Below are 24,485 nucleotides of genomic sequence, written 5' to 3'. Positions count from 1 at the left end.
TTATTAACATCGTCTGCAAAAACAACAGACACAGCAGCAACAGAAATGCAAGTCAGCTATAAGACTCGGCTGTCAACAGGAGTAACAGGGAGCTGACTGAGTCAGTCAAATTAGACAGGAGGGCATTAAAAAGTGACAGAGGGTCTTGTTGGCCTTGATATATATACGGCCATATTTACTAAAATCAAGATGTCCCTGGCTCCGTTCCAGCGGTTGGGACATTGTAACATGTCTTCCTCCTTCCTATTAATATGAACACGGGGTATATTGCTTAAAACAAGGCCTGTGTCGAAAAGTGTAATATTTAACTTCCTCACAGGAAGCAGTAGCAGCACTTATCCACCCAGTGACACACATATTATCCTTCTGCTGTTACTGTCACTCTGGTGTCTTTTAAACAGCTGTAAAATAAACCGAGAACACACTCGGTTGTGAGCCAGTGGTGTGGCTATGAGGGCAAAGTTACTAATGTGTCATGGGCACATCCTTGTTAAGTGACACAAGGTCATTGACTATAAAAATAAACCCCGAAAAGTATATTGACATCCAAACATGAGACCGTGGACTTTAATTAGGAGCTGCTCCGTCCTGCAGCCGAGCCCAAATCAGAGGAGGATTTCTGATTCAGTCAAACACAGACATTTTGGTTTGTAATGAAGTAAAGTGCTGAGTTTGTGCATTAAGGACTTTCTGTTTTCAGTGTTATTCTGCTCAAATAACACTGAAAATGTGTGGGTTGGCACTCATGGACTAATTAAAAAAGGGCTGTTTTTACAGAACATCCATTGTTTACTGCTTTATCCTCCATATGAGGGTCGCGGGATCGCTGGTGACAAAAGACAGAAGACGGGGTGCACACTGGACAGGTCGGCAGTCTATCGCAGGGCCATTAACATGAAAGATAAAAAATAAATAAAACTAGAAACCTCCACATTTAAACCTTTAAAACTTGAAGTATTTACACAAATTAGAAGCTCAACAAAACCCCACAGCAGCAGAAAGGAAGATTTTGCCACTTTGCCACTTGTAACTCTGACATTCCTATCCATCCTGCATGAGTTGGGTCACCTGCAGAGTGCTATAGAGGCCATGCAATGTGAATGGCCATTATTTATATAGCGCTTTTCTAGTCTTGATGACCACTCAAAGCTGCCTTTAGGTTCATATTGGTCCTTTGTGTCTCTTTATGTTCAGTTAAATTCACTCATGGCCAGTCTTGTCATACACTTCCTGTTTTATTTTGTACTCATCTTTTCCCTCTGTTTTCAGATCCTGACTTCCTCCCTTTCTGTGAGTTTTCCCTCCTTTGAGATTGCCAACCCCGCCCCTCATTGGTTTCACCTGTGTTCCTCTACCTCATGTATAAATAGTCCTTGTTTCACAGTCCTCTTGTCCAAGGACCATGTGACCAAGTAAAATGTAAGTTTTGATCCTCCTTGAGAGTGTTTTTAGTGTTTTTTGTTTGTGGAATAAATTCCACCTTGTGCTCCTTGTTGTTGTGTTTAAAGCCGTAACAGCAGCAAATTTTTTTTTTTTTACAATTTTTAGTACATTTGCAGCTTGGACTGGAGCTGGAGACAACTTGAATCTCATTGACAGACTTCTGTGTCCTTCATCACAGATGAACTATGAGTCACTGATCATGAGCTCCGTATGCATGGCATGGTTTTCAATGACCAGCAAGGAAAGAACGGCTTTGTGATTTTCACCCGCACTTTAGACACTACAGTGGCGTTTCCCAAGGCCCAAATGGGTAGAAACAAAGCTTATAACGTCTTCCAGTATCTTAGGTACTGGCCCTGGTGCTCCATCTGAGCTATACTGCCAGTGTCGATGAGCACTTAGCCACATGTAGACTCTAATACAGTTGCAGCTCCAGTTTTCAGGCAGCCAGACCTTGATTTACGTGTCCAGTTTTACACGGGCTGAATTTGAGATGTCTGTTCCACCGTGTGCAGTGACAGAATGTACTCATGCTGTTCACATTACATCAAATTCCGATCAATCCATGCTCGCAAGCACCAGTCATCATGGCACAGAGGAACATGTGATGTCTAACAATCAACATAATACCAGATCTGTCAAGACTTACTTAACAGCAGGTTTTACAGAAGACTTAAGAGGACAAAAAGCAAAGTTAAAATTGATTTAGAACACAACATACACACTTAATCAGTATAAAGAGATAAGGAGTTTAAACAGAAACAGAGGTCTTGCATAAAACCATGTTTTTTTTCCAGCATAACATATTTGAGACGCACAGACGCCGCCATGTGTAGCAGTGAAAGTCATTGCAATGAAGGAAACCATGAGAGCTATCACAGCTAAGCTGTTTGAGGACGTGATGAGCCAGTTATAAGAGGGGGAGTTACATTGGTATGATGATGGGATTGGTAAATACGGTCAAAGACAGGTGCCATCACGACACAACGCTGTAATATATCATGTGGCTCTTGTAAATGCCACCACATCTGGAAACAACAAATAAAACTGACTCCAGCAACAGATGCCCTGATGACTGTCATAGGATGCCTGACCTCTGTACGTCTCAGGAGATTTTCCTACCAATATCAACAGTTTCAACCTTAAATTTCAAGCACTCTGATTCACTTCGCAGAAATGGAGAGATAGACAAGAGAGGACTATTTGGAATCAGCTATAATGGATTTATATTCCATAGTTTGCTGCAGGATCTGTGGACATCAAAGGTGTGTAAGGCTTCAGGATCGTGGAAATGAGGGAAAGAAGTTCTGGACCCAAATAATATGGAGCACATGGATGTGTGGGGAAAATGCTTCCCAGAGAGCCCACAAACACCCCAAAAAACAAAATTAAAACTAAAGTACGAGCCAGTCAGTCATGTTAGATGGTTACTTTGGGTTGGTTTAATGATATTGGTTATTCTGTAAACAAAGAATCAAATCTCCTTTGACTGTATATAATCTTTAAAACATTGTAAATACAATTCTGTTTAAGTGAATTACATGTGTTTGTGTGTTTCTTGGAATATTCACAGTTCTGATCAGTTACAGTAACCAACAATAGGTGCAAAAGTCTAGTTCTCTCTCTCAGATCAACTGATTATCATTATCCTGAAAGAATATTATAGAGAAATTGATCAGTGGCAATAGTTATGTTGCATACACCAGCTTAAATAATTAAAAACTAGAACCTGTTTAATACGAGGTTTCAATACCAATAAAATGTGTTTAAGTTAAGCGATACGGTCACATATCAGAAATAAGCATTTCCCCTATCCTAACAGTAGCAGCAGGGACCGTATTAGTGCTGTTCAAACACAAAAGTAGATCTTGCATAAATTAAGTTGCGAGTATGAAATGCATAAAAAAAACAACATTGGTTAAACCAATCTGCAACAGAACCTCTCAGACCGAGTCAGAGAACAGATCTCTGGACCAATCGCATGCCTGGTTCTCATCGTCACAGAGGTCGGATCCGTCCAGTCTACTCTCACGAGCTGATTTCGTGCCACAGTTTTCTGTTTGTGCCAGTTGTTTCCCTGACGCTGTGATAGATGACAGATGAAATTCCAACAGATTTCTTTTACAGTTAACTTGACAAGTAGAACCCAACCTGCTACTGCTGCTGCTGAGATCACTATTAGGGCTTCTTCTACTGAGCTTTACATTCAGCTGTGTTTTACTGACAGGAGTAGGAGGAACCATTACTTGGCTGTTCTCACAACCACACGCAATCACATCACAGACACTCGAGTCACACTTGTGGTTCATCCTCACTGGCGACTGCAGGTTCAGAGCTCCCGCCTGGACCCCCATGATCTGGGATCGTGGAGTTTGTTTGATTGGTTTCCGGATCCTTCCTTTTGGGGTACATCTGAAGGGTGTTTTGTTCCACACCAAGTTTTCTTTTGTAGACTCTCTTCCAAAGTGGGACAGGTGGTTAGCACTGAGTTTAGAAAGAGGTGAGCTGATTCGGCCGGAATTCTTACTCTTCAATTTCTCCAAACCTGACGTACCATTTACTTTTAAAACTGGGGTGGACTGAGCCGGAGGAATAAAGTCAATGTGTTGTATACCAGGTGGAATTAAACTACTGAAGGATTTTCTACTTTTCAGTTTGTCAGGTGTTTCAGCATGAGTATTGATCGTCATAGTGTCCTCATCGATTGGGAGTGAACTACTGAACAGGTCTACTGAACAATCATAGGTATCTCCTTCAAGCTGCTCTTCTTTGGTTTCAAAAGACAGAGAACTGGCCTCTTTGTCTTCCTGATTAAAATCTTTACTCTCATTTATACATACAACATACTTCTTGCACATCTGCTTAGACAGACCATCTATGTCTCCCAAGCTTGAGTGGCTCTCTGTTACTTGGGTGCTGCTCTGATGAACAGAATGTGATTGAATTGACAAGTTCTTGTCTTGTGATCTTGTTTCTGGGTCATTTTTCACCATTACACTCTGAGTTTGCACATTTGGATGTGGCTCCATGTCACAATGTTTGTATTCCTCACATAAAAACTCCCCAAAACTCTCAGAGAAAGGCAGATCCTCCCACACCACAGAGCTGGACTGAGACATTTTGGGGGATTGTGTGGTAGAAAAACCCATTGCCTTTGAGCAGAGTGATGAATCCAGTTTGTGGCTGGGCTGGGAGGGACTGAACCAAGTACTTGCAAGGGGGCCATTTTCAACAGCTTCCTCAATAGATGTGTATGGGTGATTAGCAAATGATGGACTATGAGGACTGTGCTCTAAAGAACGAGGAGGTGACAGATTTCTCTCCTCTGTCACTGTCTCTTTCTCCCAGTAGCTGATCGGTACACCATGTGTTGTTTTGTTGTCATCTGTCTGCCGGCTGTTTTCGTCTCCATTATCCTGGCTGATGCTTCCTTCGTCCTGCTCTGCTGATGAAGTGACCAGGCCAAGTGATTGTTGCCATGGAGGGGTTGGAGTGAGGGTGCAGTCTTGGGATCTAGGCCAACATAAAATTAATAAAAGCAGATGAGAAATATGATGTAACAAGGGAAAATTTGAAAATACTGAGAATTATCAGGGGAAAAAAGCAACAATCATCAAATTCCATTACCCTTGTGGTGACAGTGAAAGAAAACCTGAGGCAGAAAATGTGGCATTATTAAAGCTTCTGGCTGGAGAACGATAAGGAATCAGACGCAGGGGGGTCTCTGGGGGTCTGAAGGTTTTACCAGGATCATTACTGGAGCCTGGTTCATATTCTGCAGCTTTCTGAAGAAGGAGCTGATAAAAAGTGAGCACTGTGCAGCCTCCCAGGCCAGCAGCTTTGGGGAGAATCATCTGACTGGCGATAAACTGGACTCTTTCATCACTGAGGCCAGACTCTCCAAAGCATAGCCCACTGTCTGTTCCACTCACCTATAATAAAAGACAAGGAATGGTTAAGTTAACGATACATACAAACAAATTAAATTTAATAATTTTGGGGAAATTGAAAACTTGCATAAACCATAATATATCCAATACTCAGCAGCAATAGTACCTTTAAACCAAAGATGAAATGTTTGCCTATGAAACAGTCCTCGACAGCATTAATCAGCAGTTTAGCTTTGACTGATGGTGCGACTGGTCCGTCTTTGTTTTCCACCAACCTGCAAAGTTACATACAACATAAATAAAAGCTGTTAATGGGAACTCAAATCGTAAGTTGATCTATTTAAACTAAACTAATACTTGTTAAATAAAATTAACTATTGTGTTCCCTCTGACCAACAACAGTCCCACTGTATTTTATAGCAAATGCACCACGACAGAGATGTGCATTTCAGACAGTGACTGACTGTGAATATGTATGTACAATGTTCAATAAGTGGCCTATATTTTCAACACAGGACTAAGCTCCACACAATGGGTGACAGAGGCTTTCAGGCAGCAGCTCCACTGTTGTGGAATGTCCTGTCTGACCACCTGAGAGCACCACAGAATTGGTGTGTTTTTATTGTTCTTAACATGTAGCATTGAGATTTGTTTTTTTCAAATGTAAAGTATAAATAACATGCATCATTATTATTATTACCACACAGAAAAAGATGTAGTACTTCAAATGCAGCAGAACAGACAGTGTAAGATATCTTTAAATTCCCAGCAATTCAAACAAAAGTTGAAAAATATAAACACAATGTACAAATGGGGGGCTTCATTGACTTTGCTCACCTCTGTAATCCACCTGCATGAACACCAAATAATGGGTTTAAGCAGGTTCCGAATACTGTGACTCCAAATATGCACCTGTCCCGGGTCACCCTCAGTGAGAGACGGTACCTGTAATCGACCAGTTCCTTGTGACAACTGTAACCACACCTGGAGCATCGACATCTGCAGACAAGAGGACAATGTGTCATGGGAGGAGTGAGAGGGAGCTGTGTTTGAATGATCACGACTCCTGGAACAAACGGGTTGTTGATTTGGACAAGTTTGCATAAGTTGAGCTTTAGTTAGTTATGTTAAGTAGTACAACGAGTGGCTACTGCTGGGTGAAGCCACTGTTTGCTTCTCAGCAGCTGGAGATTTTTGTTTACCTCGTCGTGTCCCGCTGATCCACATCGATCCTGGAGAAGCAGCTCTTACAGCACGGATAAAACACACAGGTATCTTTAACACACAACACAGCACAGCTCACCAGAGCTCGTCTGGCCGACATGTAGACGGAGAAGGGGAGTCTGAACTAACCTTGGCTGCTGCAACTAGCATGCTAAGCTAACTTCAGGAAACTTCTCACAAAGTCCAAACACATGATTGTCTGCTCAATCAGACGCTTTTTATGGACCATTTTGAAGGCAAAAGTCTATATAGTGTGTTAGAATTTAAACTAAAATCTATTTGGCATCGTAAAATATATAAACATGGTCCGACTCCGACTGTACGTCTGCTGGTTTGTTTACCAACTGCTTCTTCTTGTGTTTTGATTTTCACGCGGTTGGCAAGTCCTCTCGCAGGCGGGTCACTGCCACCTTGTGGTGAACCAGAAGACTGAGTAGTAGTTTTCTTGTGCCTGGACTAAAAAAACAAACAAACAAAAAAACACTAATTATCGCAATGCACTTTTCCTCAATATAATCCACGTTTCGTGTATATATATATGTATATGTATATATGTATATATATATATATATATATATATATACATATGATTGCTATTATTAACGGATAACACTGCTTTAACACTGCAAATTTACCCATGCGGGATTTACCCATGTGGGATGAACAACAATGGAATATCTTATCTTAAATACAGTGTTCATTATTTTAATTTTTAATTTTATATATTTTACATTTCCTGCTGTTTTAACATGTTTCATGTTAAACATGTTCAGCCAAGCATATTCAAAATATTAAAGTGCTTGGTGAATGGCTGTTTTGCTGTTATGTTGCAGTAATATATTGTTGTATTCTGTCAGAAAATGTTGTCACTGTTTCTTGTTAATTACAATACAAACTCAGAATCTGTGTATGCAGTGTGAACACGTTGAAAAGAATGTAGGGGGACTTGATCTCTCTCCTTTATTTAATTAATTTCAACATGAGGTAACATCACAGACTACATCTGATTATTTATCAAGCAATAGTCATTTTTCACACACATACACTTTCAGGCAGAACAATATTAAGGTTTTCTGTTTAAACAGGACATAAATTAAAATGAATCTCCTGAAAATATTCTGTAAGACAATAAGAAAGTTTGGGAATAAGTTTATTGCTTGAATTATCTCACTTGTGATTGGATGTGAGAGCTTTTGATATTTAAAGAATATGACATATTTATTGTTGTGTTGAAAAACCAAAAAAAGCTATAATTTTTTACCTTTATAACATTCTTCCAATTTCCAATTAATTTATACATGACAAATATATTTGGTTCTTCTTAATTTCCATGTGACATATAACATTTATAATATGTACAGTACAGTACAGTAACTGACTGTAGAATAAATTATATTAAGTAAAGGACTTGGTGAAAATGGAAAATGTACTGCAGAAATAAATAATATTCCTTCTCTAAGTAGGTGTGTACAATCAAACAATAATAATAATATTAATGAAATTCTCTATTCCACTTTTCAGGTCACAGAGAGACACTTAACAAAATAACAAAAGGAAAGAGAAGCGTAATTAAATAATGAGTGTACAGTAAAAGCTATGGGAATGCCAGTCAGAGTTCCTGATGTGTTGTGGAAGGGAATTCCAGAGGTTAGCAGCAGCGCCAGACAAAGACTCAGAGCTTGGTTCTAGTGATGTGGGTCAGCAGATCGGAGTGGGGGAATGGCGGTGGAGAAGGTCAGTGAGATAAGAGGGGGAAAGATCATTGAGGGCTTTGTAGGGATGAGGAGGAGTTTGTTCTAGATATGGTATTTGGATAGGGAGCCAGTGGAGCATAATGTGGTCTCTGCCGCTAATATCGTCTCTAAAACCTCAAATGTGGCACTTTATCACAATATTAGTCAGGTCGTACAACACGAGCTACATCAGACACACACCCTCTTCACACAGTGACATAATGAAACCTGCAGTGGTGAGTGAACCTACAGCCCTGAGGACAAAACAGCTGTTAATGTGAGCCCTGGTTTACCACAGAGGGGCTCTGGTCAGCGTCCCCTTCCAGCTGTGAGAATCTGCCACCTGCAACACAGCGGACAAACATGAAACTGAACACAGCACAGACACTGAGAGAATAAATACTCAAGTGAAAGAGAGAGACAATAGATGCATTGAAATACAATTATGTCAGCATTTACACAGCCTGTGTGTAAATGCTGAGTGTTACTTTCACTCACCGCTGACAGAAATAGAAAGTCTTACTTTCACTAATATTCAGGCTCTGAGGAGATGTACCTGCATCTGTACAAGTGTTTCACTGCAGTGTCTTAATGACTGTGACCAAACAATAACACACCAGGAAACACAAGGGGAATAAAAGCTGCCTGTCAACTCTTTAATCCAATCATCTCACCTGCATTCTCTTTTGAAGAAACCCCAGCTTCTGGTTGAGACATTCAATCTCCTGAGACGGGACAGAGATTAAATCAAATCAAATATCTGTTTAATCCTTTAACTATACAATTCAAGAGTGCCCACTCAAAGACAAAGTTGGAATACCTGGGCAAGTTTTTCATTGCGCCTGAGATCGATTTGAGGCAGAAGATCGTCCAGTCTTTGAATCTGGAATACAGCACTGCAGCTTTAAGGTCCAGACAGACTGAAAACAGCAAACAGTCAAAGCAGAAATCCATTGCGATACATTGATTGATTAGTAGTTAACTACTAAATGAATCAATTAAGTTGATTGAGTGTCTTTATTTAAATAAAATAAGTTCTGTGATTTCAGCCTCTTAATTGCGAATATTTTCTGTTTAATTTGCTGCTGTGACAGTAAACTGAATATCTTTAGTTGTGTGGATAAAACAGACATTTGAGGATATTGTCATTTTGAGGTCTGAGAAACACCAATCAACCTTTTTCACTAATAATAATTAATATATGTCTTCTTTATAGTACAGCTGAAAATCTGGACTACTACTGGACACTGAGTTTTTAATGAAAGAAACATGTTTTTCTGCTGCTTTTATTTAAACCTCTGACTTTGTAAATTGGGGGGCCACACGGTGGTGTAGTGGTTAGCACTCTCGCCTTGCAGCGAGAGGACCCGGGTTCGAGCCCCGGTTGGAACAAGGGCCTTTCTGCATGGAGTTTGCATGTTCTCCCCGTGTGTGCGTGGGTTCTCTCCGGGTACTCCGGCTTCCTCCCACAGTCCAAAAACATGCAATGTGGGGAATAGGTAAATTGGACACTCTAAATTGACCGTAGGAGTGAGTGTGAGAGTGAATGGTTGTTTGTCTCTATCTGTGTTTGGCCCTGCGATGGACTGGCGAACTGTCCAGGGTGTACCCCGCCTATCGCCCGATGTAGCTGAGATTGGCACAGCACCCCCCGCGACCCTCTGGTGGAGGATAAAGCGGTTAGATGATGACTGACTGACTGACTTTGTAAATTGGGTAGTGCACAACCTTTACATCACATATAAAGAAATGTATGTTACATTCAAACATTTTCAAACAAGTTCAAACAATGCTGATTAAGTCGGAGAGTCTATCTGTGTTTCCTGTGTGAGATTGTGTTTATGTGAAGACAGACAGACGGACGGACGGAGGCAACGCCAACATTTCGCTGGTAGAGCAAGACGGTTGCAAACTTGCAGTATGACTGAAAACACAAGGGAGAAAAAGTTTCAGAAGTGAATTCTACTCTACTGCCTAAAAACCCCAATCATGGAGCCCGTCCCGGCTCTGCCAGTGAAACATCCCCTCAGTCAGGTCTGATAGTACTGTTTGACAGAGTCAAAGTTTTCCGAAGAACAAACAGAAGCAGAATAAAAACATCAGCAACAATAAAAAGCACCATTAAAATGTACAAAATAGTTGTTTTTGCTATGTGTCCTACCCTCGTGTCTATATGCTGTAGTCTGGTCTTCATGGTCTTGTTGATCACAGTCGTGGGAATGATTTTAGGCCTTGGAAACACTGAGATAAAAAAAAACAAGTCATTAGTCGTGTTAGTGATGACACTGACAAAAAATAAGTAGGTTAGTGGATTGATTTTCTCCCTGTATATTTTTGTTCACCTTACTTCCTGTTTTATTTTTTTAATCTGTGCTCATCTCATTTCAGTTTGCTTTGAATCTCGTTTGTCTAATTGCCATCACCTGTGCTCCACTGGGTTCACTTTTGGCTCCTCCTTCACTTGCCATCTCCTGTTCCTCATTGTCCCCTCTGTTCATCTCCACTCACGCTTTCTCTTTGGTTTGTACTGTTTTAGAAGCAGGATTCATGTATCTAACATGATATTTATACATGATTCCCTTTGTCCTGAGGTGCCTGACGTCTCTGCTGCTTCTTCCCGTGAGTAACAACACAGCAAAACTTTACAATTTGGTAATAGTATCTGTTAACAATTGTGTAACAGGTAAAAGTAATGTACAGTAATACCGTCTCATTTCTGTAGGAGCAAAGCGAGGATGAATTTCATCCTTGTAACACGGTGCTGATGTTTTCAGGTGACTTCCTGTGTTGTGGCTAATTGGTGGCTAAACTTAAAATGGCTGACTTTTTGGGTCAAAGTCATGTTGGTAGACATGTTCCGGTTGATGTACGGCAAAGTTACGGTGCACTTCCTGTTTCGTGGCCAATGGTCAAAATTCCCCAAAATGGACAAATGAATGTGAGAGACCTTTTGATACATTTTCTAGCGCAAATTTCATTCATTTAGGAAACGTGCAAATCGGCAAGCTGGACGTCAAATTAAAAATGACTTCCTGTTGAGTTGAAGCTATGGTCCCAATTTACTTTTTTGTAAATATTTTGTTATGTCTTTTTACCAAGTTTCGTGGAATTTGGTGCAACTTAGTTTTGGTTTTGTCCTACTGGGTTTCACCTTTGGGGGGCGCAGCTGTGCCATTTTGCATCGCTATTACATATTTCCCTTATTTTAATAAAATTTTTAGTAAAACATTTAGTACGTCTTTAGTACGTCAAAAACTAACAAACTGTAATGTGTTAATTAATACAGCTTAGAAGACCATGTGGTCGCCTCATTGCTGCTTCTGCCTGTCACATTAATGCTTTGAGAGTGGTATTTTTGAGGTATTAGTAGTATATTTGCCAGTATATCATGCTACTTCGTGAACACTGTCCTCAAGGAGATGAGATGTTAAACCAACTCTTACCATGCTGAAAGATCTTGGACACCTCAAGCACGTACGGCCTGTTAGAAACAATACACGTCACCAATTAGCATCAAGTAGACGAGGAGAATGCAAAGAAAAGCTGTGTAGAAGCCTGTGTGTGTGTGTGTGTGTGTGTGTGTGCAGTCCAGTCCTCACATGTGTTTGCTGTTAGCAGGTATGAAGCTGTTCAGTGGGATCAGACAGCTGCGCTGGTTCCTTATCTGCACACAGATTAGTTACTGTGTTTTCTAATGACCTTTTATTTATATAATTTTACAACATTCACTATATAGTGGATTATTAGATTTCTTTATCCATTCACCCTGCCTACAGAGACGTGCAGGCAGTCTTGTACTTTTTATAATATTACTTCAGTAAAAGTCTTAAAGTATATGGCATTCATTGTACTTAAGTATCAAAAGTATTTTTCTGATATAAAATGTACTTAAGTTTTAAAATAAGTAAGTATTAAAATAGGTATTACAAATGATGTGTCCTTGAGCAAGACACTTAACCCCATGTTGAATGGGTGAATGGCAAAACTATAGTGTAAAGCAGCTCACCAAGACTAGATAAGTGCTATATAAATACAGACTTTATTTGGCAGCAACCAGTAACGAAAGATGGTTAGAGGAAATGTAGTGGACGGTAAGTTGCTAGATATACAATAACATACAGATACGTGGATTTTGTACTTAACAGACTGCACAATCTCATGTCTGGGCAGAGGGAAAAGGGGGTTGTCTTTAAAATCGACTCCCGGGATGCACAGCTCCCTAAGTGCAAGTCTGGTCCCTTTGCTGGTGGAGCAAGCCCAGAGTCCCTCCTGCTGTACTGCATTTGTTTTTTGGAGCAGGTAGTGCCACATTTGTCCAGCAGAGCTTAATAAGTACAGTAACAGTAAAAGTATTTGTATTTGTTGACTCTCAATATATTCAATAATACTGCAAATTAAAACACTGTCTTGAACATGAACGCTGCGCTGTCTTATATATATGTATATACTGTTTATAGCTGAGCTATTGACGTTTATCTTGTTTTCATATTGTTGCACATATTTAATAATCTTTATTTCCTTACCTTATTACTAGTACTTTCTACCTCTTTGTGATTGTTGGCTGCTATAACACTGCAAATGTCCCCATGTGGGACGAATGAAGGATTATCTTACCTTATTCTCCACTGTCCCCTCTGGCAGACAGAGACAATGAAATTTGAATGATTCTTAGTGATTTTAAGCTGCTCTCTGCCAACAAAGTGTTGTTGTACTGTTCCCCAGCACAATGACAGTAAAGAATCTATTCTATATGTACAAGAGCTGTTGTCGTTGTACCTTGAATATTAAGTCAGAAGATTTCAGACCAAAGGTGGACGTGATGATCTAGAAAGGAAAACAATGCAAAAACATGTGAAAATAACACAACATGCATTTTTTTAATATATATTTTATGATATAAGATATAAGTTTTGAACGCATCTAAAATATGAACAAATAATTAGTAGGCATGACAACAAATTCAACCAAATCTCAACAAATCACGCGTTTGTGGCGAGCACTTTACTAAATCGTGGTTGTAATTTAAATTACAGCTATAATTGTTAAAAGTCAGTAGCGTTTAGTCTAATAAAGCTCGGTACTGGTAAAAAACAAACAAGTAAAGGTGCAGCACACCTCTCTGATCAGGGTGATATCAGCCGCTGGAGGAATAGACACTTCCCGAAGAGCCACCACTCTGTCATCTACACAGCACACAATGATAAGCACAATAATTTAAAATATATGAATATACACAACTTTGAGTTATATAATCGTCCTTTGTTCTAAGGTCTTGATCTCAAGCCAGCTGGACAAAATCAATATTATAATAGAAAAAACAGGGTTTTTTTTAAAATTATTATAATAATAATAACAATCTGTCCATAAATAATGGCTTATAAACAAATGTAAGGTTTTATCATGAGGTCCATCTGAATTTGTGAAAATTTCTGATGGAACTGAAAAATAAAGTATTTCACATTATGATTAGATTGAATTAGATTAGATATGATTAGATTCTAATCATACCGTGAAATACTTGATTTTTCAGTTCCAGATACCTGTGACTAAATGTTTTGTGCCTCTGTAGATCCACTGTGATCTGTAAGTTGTGAAGCACATGTGTAAATGGTAAACTTTGGCATAATATTTTTGAAATTTCAGGTTGCTCATAATAGGTTTTGTAAAATGTACTTAATTAAATGTGAAACAAAGGCAAACTATGTGGAGTCCTTGGTGTTCATAGGTTATGAACCTATTATTCTACTGTTCTGGCTCACTTGAACGAGAATGAGTTTGACAGACAGCCCTGGTCTAGAAACAGAGTCCCAGAATATTTTATAAGATAACAACAACCGAGTCAGATGCACCTGTTTCCTCTTTGACCATTTATGGTCATGAGCGACATTTTCCACTGAGGAAAACAAAAATACAGATATGAGCAACGAGTATTATGTTTGGATTTATTCCATATTCTGAGAGAAAAAAAAGAGCATATAATCTCGGTTTTCAATCATGACAGCGTTAGGAGACTGGTTGCCATGGAAATGGACGCACAGACCCACTCCATCGGAGAAAAAAAAAGGGGGGAAAACGAGAAACTATGAACTACAAAAATACAAACCGTTTTTGTCGAGCCTCTTTAGCGCGATCCAGACTTTTAGCACCCGGGATTTGTCAAACCCGCTGTGAGACATTTAATCTCCGTACAACCGAAGCAGCGTCAGAGATGAAAGTGCCCGTTACATCCGGTCAAGGGAATTTCAAAGTAAAGCTTTTACACCAAGGTGACCAAGGCTATATTGTAGCCTATACTGTCAACCAGATTAAGACAATGATCCGAATAAGACACTGGTATAAGGCCATATTGTTTGGTTTTATTGTTTGGCATTTAGTTTAATCCATATTTTCATGCCTTTTTAAATTGTTGCAGTTGTTTTAGATGTATCTTGTAGCCTCTTGTGAGCTTCTGTGCCTTTTTACATATTGAGTATTTTATTTATTATTCTGTCCAGCACTTTGTTCCACCGTGGTTGTTTTAAAGTGCTTTACAGAATTAGATTTGATTGGATATTAATAATCAACAAGATTGCATTGAGTATTATGATTTTAATCATGTATATCAGATTAGATTATGTTAAAATAAAGTTCAAATATACAAGTAGAGAATGAAATTTAGACATGTATATCTGAGACTATAACATTTCTGAGTTTTCAGGAGATTTAACCTAGACATAAGACTATGATGTTGGATTTTATGTTAACAATATTTTATATATTATCTGATCAAATTCAGAATTAAAATTATTAATATCTATGAAAAGTTTATAGTAATCAGTTTGAGCTGAATATGTTGTCCGGCAAACATTTTGCCACAGACTGAAATCATAAAATCTGGCTTCCCTGCTGGCTCCATGAAAATAGGTTTTATGACGTTCAAAATGTTGACTAACACTGCAATTGTAACTAACACTACGTATAAAAACATCATGTTTTCTATGGTTTTAATGCACAAGGACTTTTTTGAACAGAATAAACAAAGTTGTGACCAAAGACACTGTGAAGAAGACAACTGTATTTATTTAGGAATATGTAGGAAATATCTGTTAGCAGATGAACAACACATTACCCCAAATTAAATGCAACACATTGTGCTCAAAAAGCCATACTATTAATTAAAACTCTAAACAGAAAAAGATAAATATTACACCTTTTTAACAGATATTCACTGAACGATTCCTCCACACCTAAACATAAATAAATTAAAAAAAACATCTTCCTTATACAGACAAAATGTGAAAGTCATCTGTGCAGTGAGCTGGCTGGTACAAACATTACATTGCATGTATTAAATAGGTGGCATTATAGCAGTTATCAGTGCAAAAAAAAAAACTCAGCTGGAATGTATTTTAACAGTGGTGCATAATGGAAGAAACTGCAGACAAGTTAATTAAAAACACTCAATGTAAACTCAGGGATTTAGTAAAGCACTGTTGGGAAAGCGTGAGGTAAGTGTTTAACACGCATGTGTCTGCGAGTCCACTGTAAGAAGAACAAACCAAACTAATACCAGTGCTGCCTCTGTTGTCAATATCACAGGATGTTCAGCAGAACTGAGAGATGTAGTCAACAGCTACAAAACCCACAAACAACACACTTCCCGTCTCTCCGTGTGTGAGAGACACACATTTCTACTCACTCGTCAAATCCAGTGGTTCTACTCTACGAAAGATTTCAGGGCCGCTGTAAGGGGGGGGTGACCATAACGTAAAACAAAACTTTAAATGCATAGACTGCATAAAAATAAAAATCTTGTAAAAACAGAATCACTCCACACATGTAAACAAACTTTTACACACATTTTTAACTCCGTCTTCATGTCTACAACATCTGACAGCTTAACAATAGAAGTTCACTTTCTAAGGACAGAACTGAATCTATTCATCTACCTAAGGAAAATTATACTCTGTCAATAATCTGTACAATGTGTAAACTCAACAAATTTCAGTTAAAAGCTGGTAGGTTCCCTCTTCAGTCAGTTTTAATGGTTAGATTAAATAAACAATTGATTCTGCAATGATCCTGTAATCCCCCATCTGAGAAACCTCTGTAGAGTCAACATCAAAAACACAATACTTGTAATAAAACATGAACGCTGCACTGTCCTTATTGAAGCTGCTTTCTAAATCAGTTAAAATTTTGCGGGACTCTGACGTGGTTGTTGTTTTCTTACTAGCTTATAATGTTTTGGTGCTACTCAAATGTTTGACAAGAAAGGAAGAACAATAGTTCAGGGTTTTTTGTTGTTTTTTTAAAGTGGAAGTGTATAAGGTACTCATGCATAGCCAGTCATAGTCTGGAGAGGAAGATGGGAGGACCGGAACACAATTTACCCATTGTTTCCAAGTGAATGGGAACAGCAGAGAAAACATTATGGAGAAGGCCCTACTGAAAATATTGATAAAACGTTTGTTATATTTGGAATACTTTCAACATTTTCCTTTCAAACAGGCAGCACACTGAATGCCGTCTACGCTATTTAACACATTGACTATGCATTGGCACTATTTTATATCAATTCCTAATTCAAATAACCTGAACTACACATTTCTTGGGGGGGTAATTTTTCTTTATACAATATAGCTTATTTTTACTCAATCCCTGCCATCTCATCTATGTGAAGATATTTTTTTTACAACGACACGACACAATTTCACAATTCTGAAGTTAGAGTGGTTGCTGCTCTCTCTCTCTCTCTCTCTCTCTCCATTGGACAGTCATTTGAATTCTGAGTACACTGCAGTCATAGTGATTTGTTAGTCAGATCATCCTCGCACTTTGATATTCACATTCACGTCTGTAGTAAACACTTCCATTCAGAACAAGGTGCTTTAGGGAACACGTCGACGCAAACACGGTCATAAATATATACATATGTATAAATATACATATATGTATATATAAATGTAATAGTACAGTAGAGGTTCTAATGTTATCTGATGGACTGTAAAAACACTGAGAACTTAACCTCACTCTGTGTCCAAGTAAACAGCTTTTACAAACAGTGCTGCATCCAAACATTACGTTAGTGATTATTTACTTATTGCCACTGGACAAACAGGCCGTCATTGTGTTCATGCTTTAGCAATAGTTTTGGGAAATCTTGCAAACACTTTCATCCTCTCTGCACAGATGAGGTACTTATTCAGCTTTCTACATTCAAGTACCCATACAACTACAAAAAAAAAGATCGACTAACACTCACTTGTTTTTTGAAAACTCCACAAAAACAACACAACACATTATCTAGAACTGTGAAATAATTCCCTAAGAGAAAGCATCACAACAGAATTTTCTTCAATGGCAATATAACAAAGGTTCAATATAAAGTAAACTGACGTGTTTTTGCATCAATTTGAATGAATTTGAATGATGTTTTACATCAGATGAGAAACGTGTCACTGAGGGGACAACTCAATGTTTGACTGTCTGACACTGGTCAATGATAACTGTCAGCTGACGGATTATAATTTAATTATCGTGATGACCTTTTTGCACATATGACTTGGCCATAATTAGCATCTATAGTCATGACTGTGACTTAAAGCGGAGGTCTCAAAAAGAAGAAGAAAAGATGTGACCTTTGTGTTTGCATGAATTGTGTGTACACTGTGGCAGGCTGAAACTAAAAAAGGCTATGTGATGGTTTCAGATGAGGATTAGAATAACAGTGGTGTGGGTGACAAGTGTGAGACAAACATTCTGGTCAAATTGAAACCGAATGTTCACCTTGTTGATATCAAGGTCATCAACCAATCGGCAAGATAACATCTGCCAACATGGACATCAATGTTTATCTGGGCTGTGTATACTGAAGAAAACGTTCTGACAGTTATCGTTTGTGATTGAAAGCAGTATTAAAGGTTATTTCCACAAATTTGCATAATTAAATATATGTTTATTTAATGGTAATGTGCCAAAAGCTATTATTTATTTTTCATAATGAAGATATCTTTGTGTCCCTGCCACAAAAGAAAGACAAAAATAAAACTAACAATCTGTATCAGTTAGACATCGGTGTCAGCCCATAATTTCACAATCTGTGCACCATTAGTGAAAAAGTAGTCATAGCGTTAACTGCTAAAGCAGCAGGATTACAGGATCCTGTTTTGTCAGACATGTAGTAGTTGCACTGGTTGTATAAATATATTTAGTTCTTATTCCTCTGCAGTGCTTCACACAGATTATGGTTGGGATCTGGCTCTTGACTCATGATCTCGACACACTCCCACTCTCCACTGCAGCTGGACCTTTTCACGGCTTCGACCACCGTCTGCACATACAAGCCGTCTTCAAATGTTGGTGCCATGGCAACTGGTCCACGTGCCCATAACCTGCGCTCTTCGTGAGCCTGAAAAGACTCTTTCAGTGCCTTCACCATGGAGCTCAGACCCCGCAGGTGAGGCAGGGGCATCTCTTTCGCCTCTGGTCCCACCCATCCATCGTCTCCTAGCAGCAGCTCCTCACCTTTACCTCCGTTGCGTTGACCGTACAGTTCTGTCCCCCTGGCAACCAACCTCCCAGTGGATCCGACTACCATAACCTCGTGCACAAACGACCCTGGCATGTTGAAGTTCAGGGTCACAGTGCAACACATGCCGCCAGAACTGGATGCAGTTCCACCCATCAGCATTTGGAAGAAACAAAAATCATCACTGGTCACACGACGGATGCCTCGGATCAAGTTGTTTTGCTGGACAAAGGTGCGCAATAAGCCGTGCACACGATTGGCTCGGGAACCAGTCAAGTAACTTAAAAGGTCAATGATGGCGGAGCCAACGGTGTGCAGACCGCCGCCTCCCATCAGCTCCTCACAGGTCCAGCCGTACGACTGGTCCAGGAGGCTTGGGCCATAGACACGAACGTCGCACACCTGCACTTCACCGACATATCCCTCCACCAGCAGCTGGCGCATTGCAACAAACGCTGGCAGAAAGCGCAGGGTGTTACCCATAATGCTGAGCAGCTGGGGATAGTATCTGGCTGCAGTCACCATCTTGAATAAATCCACTGCAGTTGCAGCTTTCTCACACACAACATTCTTACCAATACCTGCAGAGAGAGACGTAGAGGTGGGGTTATTTTTATCAATGATGTGCGAGGTGGAGACGATCAGGAACTGCACCGATACATTAAATCATGACATTTCATGTCATTCAAGTCATATATGTTTTGTGGGTAAAGGGGGTGAATATTAAGGTCACTTACTATGTTTTACATACACTGCAAAAACAGCATAGGTAATGTTCATACAGTGGATAGAGCGAGGTGGTGGTGGAGAATAAAGGAAGGGGAACACATCTATTTTACATCCTAATCTGTCCATACAGCATATATTCTCGACATTATCACACATTCTTACATATTTATCACATGTTTAAGTGCATTTTCTGTTCAGATTCCCCACATGCTAATATGGATCACGGGAGATCACAAGCTGTGCTCATTTGAGTCTTTAAATCATATTAATTGTAATTTGAAATGACAGCCTTTTTTCAATTTTGAATTGAATTCAATATTCTACTGTAACCACCCGTGGTAGCAGAGGGTGTGGTAGTTTTTATCTCTGTAGATCAGAAGCCTCCAGTATACATTGGTAATAAGAGTTGTGGATATTAAGTCTTTTTTTTGGGGCACACTCGGGAAGTTGCAACTTAAACAGGAAGCTGGAGTCAACACTCAGGAATTCCATCAGATACAGTAGGATCTGCTCCCCTCTTATACACCAGTGATTACGTTTGCTTCAGTGTGTAGTCAACAGAAATGTAATATGGGTAACGTCATCATTTTCTTAAAGATTTTTTGAGGTTTTCTTCCCTCTGATGACCACATACTTTGTGGTCACGGCTAAGATCATCATTAATCACACTGACCCCGAGAAATCTGATGCAGCAGTACATACAGTACTGTTCAAAGTCTTAGGGCACTATCAGCTTTGTTGCTTTTAAATCCTTTTATCTTTGGCATTTGGATTGGATTGGAAAGATGTGATTAATAGTTGGTCTTATATATAGATGTCAATGAGTGTAGCTCGTATATGTGCATGTAATGCTCAAGCATGTCTTGAATAAACCAGACAGATATCTCTTTTACATGGAATAGTAAGATCAACACAGATTTTATCAGTAACATTATTTTGGGTTCCACTTCAGGTTTAAGAAAGCCAACTTCCTGTTATTGCTCAAGGGCAAAACTTTACACTTTAACCTGTTGAACCAGTTTCTATTATGAAGAACTTGTTTATTTTATACCTGCAAACATGTTTTCCATATTTTCTGGATGTGTTCCAATAGTGACTGAGAAATAGTCCATCATACATCATAGCATTGCTTAAAAATCTTTTTTTTAAACTAAAATAAATCTTTTGCACAGTACTGTATATTTTTTGTAGGGTAATAATTCAAATATTTTCCCTAGCTGACACACTGTACATACCCAATTGGGTAAACTTGTGTTGGGAACTTGTGTGATTGAGATGCTCATACAGGGAAAGTAGACATAGTCAGGAAATTGTCATTCACATAAAACCCACATGTATGTTTTGCAAAAGAAAAGGAAATAATTAGCAATATACTAAGTTTTTTTTATCAGTGCTTTGTTTTATGGCTTGTGCAAGTACGCTGGCTTAACGCAGACGTATAAAGTATAAAGGTGGAAGTCCAGTGTTTCCCCATTACTTATCTAACCCGTGGCAGTCAGCCGTAGTTGCTTCTCTTTTTTTACCTGGCACAGTTAAGCAATTAATCGAAAAAACAGAATTCATCTTCTCATAAGAACGTTGACATCTCTAACTTAGCATTTTGGTCTGTTGCTGCACTATATGTTTGTGTGCAGCACTATCTGCAGCACTGTTTGCCACATGCTCACACTATCGTCAACGGTTATCAACATCCATGCAAACACCCAGACCTTTGTCAACTGTAACTGTGGGTGAAAGTGGCATGTCATGCAATGCTTCCTCTATTGATTTTAACTGCTGCTATAGCTGTTTATACAACTATTTTTATTTAAAAGCGAATATCATTCTATATTTTCTACATGTGTATATATTTATCTTTAATGCCTACAGTTTCACTGAACCTGAGTGTAATGACACTAAAGATGTATCATATTTCATATTCATACTTCTCTTTCATGCTCCAGCCTGTGTACCTGTCACTGCTTTAGACTGAATTCCTTTGATGGGAAACACAAAGACAAGCTGCATTTTAATCTAATTGTATTATTTGACCATGAGTTCTCACCAAGTGCTTTGACGGCAATCTGTCTTGTCATTGAGGGAGGAATATAGATGCAAACGAGGTCGACATCTTGATGCAGCAAAACATCGTCAGATCGGCTAGTGTGGAATGGGATTCCAAGTTCCTTAGCCAAGCAGAATGCTTCCTCTTCACTTCGCCCCCATAATGCATGAACCTCAAAGCCTTCAGCTTTCAACAATGGGACCAGCACCCGGGCTGTGCTCCCTGTGCCAAAGACACCAACTCCTGGCAACATGGCAGTGCCACTCACTGTGACCTCATGTGTGAACCATGGCCTGTCTAAGAGTCTGTGATCCACTTGTCTGTCAAGTCCTTCCCTATTGTCTGGAAATCCGGGGGAAGTTTACCTGTTAAAACAAATAATTAACAGACAATTACAGCAGTGTGACAACTGCAAAACAATATTGTGGGTTACAATTACAGTGGCTCAAGGAAATACATTCACAAAATGACATTACTCTCTTTTCAGAAACGTGGGATCAGGGAAGGACAATACTGTAACTAGAGAAAGTACCAAGAGAGTGCAAACCTCCAACAAGGTCCCTCAGTTTTCCGCGGTGTCAATACACTTCCCTGTCTTGCAAGGCTAACAATTATTTTTAAAAGGTCCCGAGTCCATACCACAACTAAAATATTCCTTAGGCCATATGCTACAAACCCAGAAAATTCAGAAAAATCAAACCTAAAAAAAAAAAAAATTAAATTAAACTCACAGCTAGAAGGCATCCAACAACATAATTACCACAGCAGAGGTAATTAAAGCTACATAACAAGCCAACAAATACCATAGACAGTATTTTGCCTCATGACAAAGGATATATATCATCTATTTAATTTACTTCCCAGCTTTATTAACTGTATCAAACAGGAAAAGGTGGAAACTGACCAGATTTATTTTTTTATCCAACATCAGTGACAGCCACTTACATTCTGTCCTGCTTCATAGCTAACATGCCTTTCCTCAGATATCACACACCCTGTGAAAGTAAACAAAATCTGTATCTCGACACCACATGTTATTTATGTCTGTCTGTCAGTGTGTTTGTTTAAGTGTGTGTACTCATTTTTGTTGCTTCTTTTGGACTTTCTGTCCGTCTGTTTTGTCGGTCTGTATGCAGCATATCTTAACATGGCGAGAGTTCCATTTTAGGGGGGTTGTTATGTTAAGGCCCAAGGATGAAATTATTAGATTTCAATGGTTATCTGGATGCAGGATTTTTGTTTTTGAATATTGTAAGAACAGGGAGTGTACTGACACTGTGGTTAACAGAGTGGCCTTGCACTCTCTTGGTGTTTTCTCTAATGGTTAAAGATTAGAAGTGAGATGTGAATTGTGGTTAGGTTATGGCTGGGCATTAAATGGTTATGGTTAATGTAAGAGAGGTTAGGGTGCCAAATGAATGGAAGTCAATGCAGTGTCCTAACAAGAATAGCTAAGAAACACTGAGTATACAAAAGGTAAACGGACGTTTGTTTGACTATGGCGTGGTTACACAGGTACTGCAGGTGCACACACACCACTGAAAAGAGCTGCTCTTATTTGGTCAGATCGCACCAACCTGTCTCCGTTAGTACTAGTTAGTAATAGTTGTGCATACGTTTAAGTAATTATAACCATTAATTATCCTTACAACACGTCAAGTCTTATAAAAGTGATAATCACTGAGCGTATATCGTATATAAAGTGCAGATAGCCAGGGTTCCCTCATAACCTCGCACCATTCAGCTGCTGCTGCTACACACTGAGGTTATTGATAACGTTAGCTAACACGTTCAGCTAGCCAGCCGACTAGCGAGCCACAAAGCTAATCAAAAACTTGAAACGAACACAGATACTTTATAAATTTAATTTCAGTTAAAAGTTAATATTGAATGTCATCTGGTCTTAACAAAAACTATTCTTAACGTTATTTACCTGCAGTGTTGACCGGACACCGGCGGTCAGTCAGAAGTGGGAGTCGAGTTGGGCGCTGCCCAGTTGCTAATGGTAACTTCAGCAGCAACGACACTGGGAGTGAAGAGAACCAGAGATACAACAAGAGGCTAGAGATTAGTCACCAACGGACGAAACATGGACTTCTTCTTTGGGGTTTAATGGCCGCCTGCGTCTATGCAGTCGCATTACTGCCATCTTCTGGTGGTAGTTAATTACTACAATGTCCGTATAGATCGTATAAGGCTTTTTTTAAACTTTGAAAACACAAAACGCGCCCACGAAAAGTTTCAGAGGTAAACTTTCAGCGGTTTGATGGGATAATTGCTTCTTGCCCAGCCCCTGTTCTGCTGCTATATTCACACAAGTCAGGCCTTGCTTGTCACAGTTTGTTTACAGATGAATGACACAGTAAACAAATAACGTTGCCTCATTTCTGTTCATAAAGACTATAAACAGCAGCAAAACAATAACTAACTAATCAATGCTCTGTTTTTGCACTGTTTACTTATGTTTGTTGTTATTTCCACTGTCTCTGTTGTAAATGTAAAGCTTTAGGCTGTAATTGCACTTTATGTATATCTACTGTCCTGTTCCTACTGTTTTTGTTGTTTGAATGTAGCACAGATGGATCCTGATGAAACCTTGTTTTATTTCACAGTGTATATATGGTTTGAATGACAATAAAACCCACTTGACTTGACTCATTCTCCTCAACCTCCTTTGACACCATCAATCACATCATTCTCCCCTCCTGCCTACAAGTCTCCCTCAACACTGGTACTGTCCTCCACTAAAGGTCATATCTCTCATACAACAACTGCACCTCCTCTTCAGCTTCGCTGTCACAGGGCTTCCCCCAGGGTTTGGTCTTTGGTCCTCTTCTGGTCATGTATCAAATGCTGTTATGGCCTTTGTTTCTCCTGCTATGCCAACAACCTGTCCACTGATTCCATCACCA

The 24,485-nt window shown here is 39.3% G+C and overlaps 3 protein-coding genes across 3 annotated transcripts; all 3 read right to left on the bottom strand.

The window, feature by feature from the left end:
- Nucleotides 1-2,862: 2,862 nt before the first annotated feature.
- On the bottom strand, nucleotides 2,863-6,908 carry ddias (DNA damage-induced apoptosis suppressor). Its single transcript, XM_044029463.1, has 5 exons — nucleotides 6,536-6,908; nucleotides 6,171-6,332; nucleotides 5,500-5,608; nucleotides 5,071-5,375; nucleotides 2,863-4,956 (listed from the first exon to the last, which is right to left on the bottom strand). Exons 1-5 carry the CDS (start codon nucleotides 6,655-6,657, stop codon nucleotides 3,387-3,389), a joined length of 2,268 nt encoding a protein of 755 aa, XP_043885398.1. The 5' UTR covers nucleotides 6,658-6,908; the 3' UTR covers nucleotides 2,863-3,386.
- Nucleotides 6,909-7,314: 406 nt separating this feature from the next.
- Nucleotides 7,315-14,505, bottom strand: si:zfos-1056e6.1 (uncharacterized protein LOC107988029 homolog). The gene is made up of 9 exons (XM_044029735.1): nucleotides 14,394-14,505; nucleotides 13,406-13,473; nucleotides 13,067-13,114; nucleotides 11,890-11,954; nucleotides 11,734-11,771; nucleotides 10,452-10,531; nucleotides 9,111-9,173; nucleotides 8,965-9,015; nucleotides 7,315-8,633 (listed from the first exon to the last, which is right to left on the bottom strand). Exons 1-9 carry the CDS (start codon nucleotides 14,464-14,466, stop codon nucleotides 8,580-8,582), a joined length of 540 nt encoding a protein of 179 aa, XP_043885670.1. The 5' UTR covers nucleotides 14,467-14,505; the 3' UTR covers nucleotides 7,315-8,579.
- Nucleotides 14,506-15,329: 824 nt separating this feature from the next.
- On the bottom strand, nucleotides 15,330-23,657 carry gfod2 (glucose-fructose oxidoreductase domain containing 2). The gene is made up of 3 exons (XM_044030792.1): nucleotides 23,507-23,657; nucleotides 21,574-21,938; nucleotides 15,330-19,381 (listed from the first exon to the last, which is right to left on the bottom strand). Exons 2-3 carry the CDS (start codon nucleotides 21,824-21,826, stop codon nucleotides 18,480-18,482), a joined length of 1,155 nt encoding a protein of 384 aa, XP_043886727.1. The 5' UTR covers nucleotides 21,827-21,938; nucleotides 23,507-23,657; the 3' UTR covers nucleotides 15,330-18,479.
- Nucleotides 23,658-24,485: the final 828 nt, after the last annotated feature.

Source organism: Solea senegalensis, linkage group LG7 (assembly GCF_019176455.1).
Source record: "Solea senegalensis isolate Sse05_10M linkage group LG7, IFAPA_SoseM_1, whole genome shotgun sequence".
Taxonomy (NCBI): Eukaryota; Metazoa; Chordata; class Actinopteri; order Pleuronectiformes; family Soleidae; genus Solea; species Solea senegalensis.
The sequence above is the reverse complement of the archived record's forward strand: the minus strand, read 5'-3'. Positions and strand labels throughout refer to the sequence as shown.

Bases quoted from the DNA above. Each gene is read 5' to 3' on its own strand.
- ddias (XM_044029463.1), bottom strand. From the start codon at position 6,657: ATGTCGGCCAGACGAGCTCTGGTGAGCTGTGCTGTGTTGTGTGTTAAA. The intron at 5,376-5,499 runs GTACTATTGCTG...CTTTTATTATAG, and splicing joins ATTTCATCTTTGGTTTAAAG to GTGAGTGGAACAGACAGTGG. The intron at 4,957-5,070 runs GTAATGGAATTT...ATGTTGGCCTAG, and splicing joins CTTTCACTGTCACCACAAGG to ATCCCAAGACTGCACCCTCA.
- si:zfos-1056e6.1 (XM_044029735.1), bottom strand. From the start codon at position 14,466: ATGTCTCACAGCGGGTTTGACAAATCCCGGGTGCTAAAAGTCTGGATC. The intron at 13,115-13,405 runs GTGTGCTGCACC...TTTCCTTTCTAG, and splicing joins ATATCACCCTGATCAGAGAG to ATCATCACGTCCACCTTTGG. The intron at 8,634-8,964 runs GTGAGATGATTG...GCTGTGTTGCAG, and splicing joins TTCTTCAAAAGAGAATGCAG to GTGGCAGATTCTCACAGCTG.
- gfod2 (XM_044030792.1), bottom strand. From the start codon at position 21,826: ATGTTGCCAGGAGTTGGTGTCTTTGGCACAGGGAGCACAGCCCGGGTG. The intron at 19,382-21,573 runs GTGAGAACTCAT...CTCTCTCTGCAG, and splicing joins GATTGCCGTCAAAGCACTTG to GTATTGGTAAGAATGTTGTG.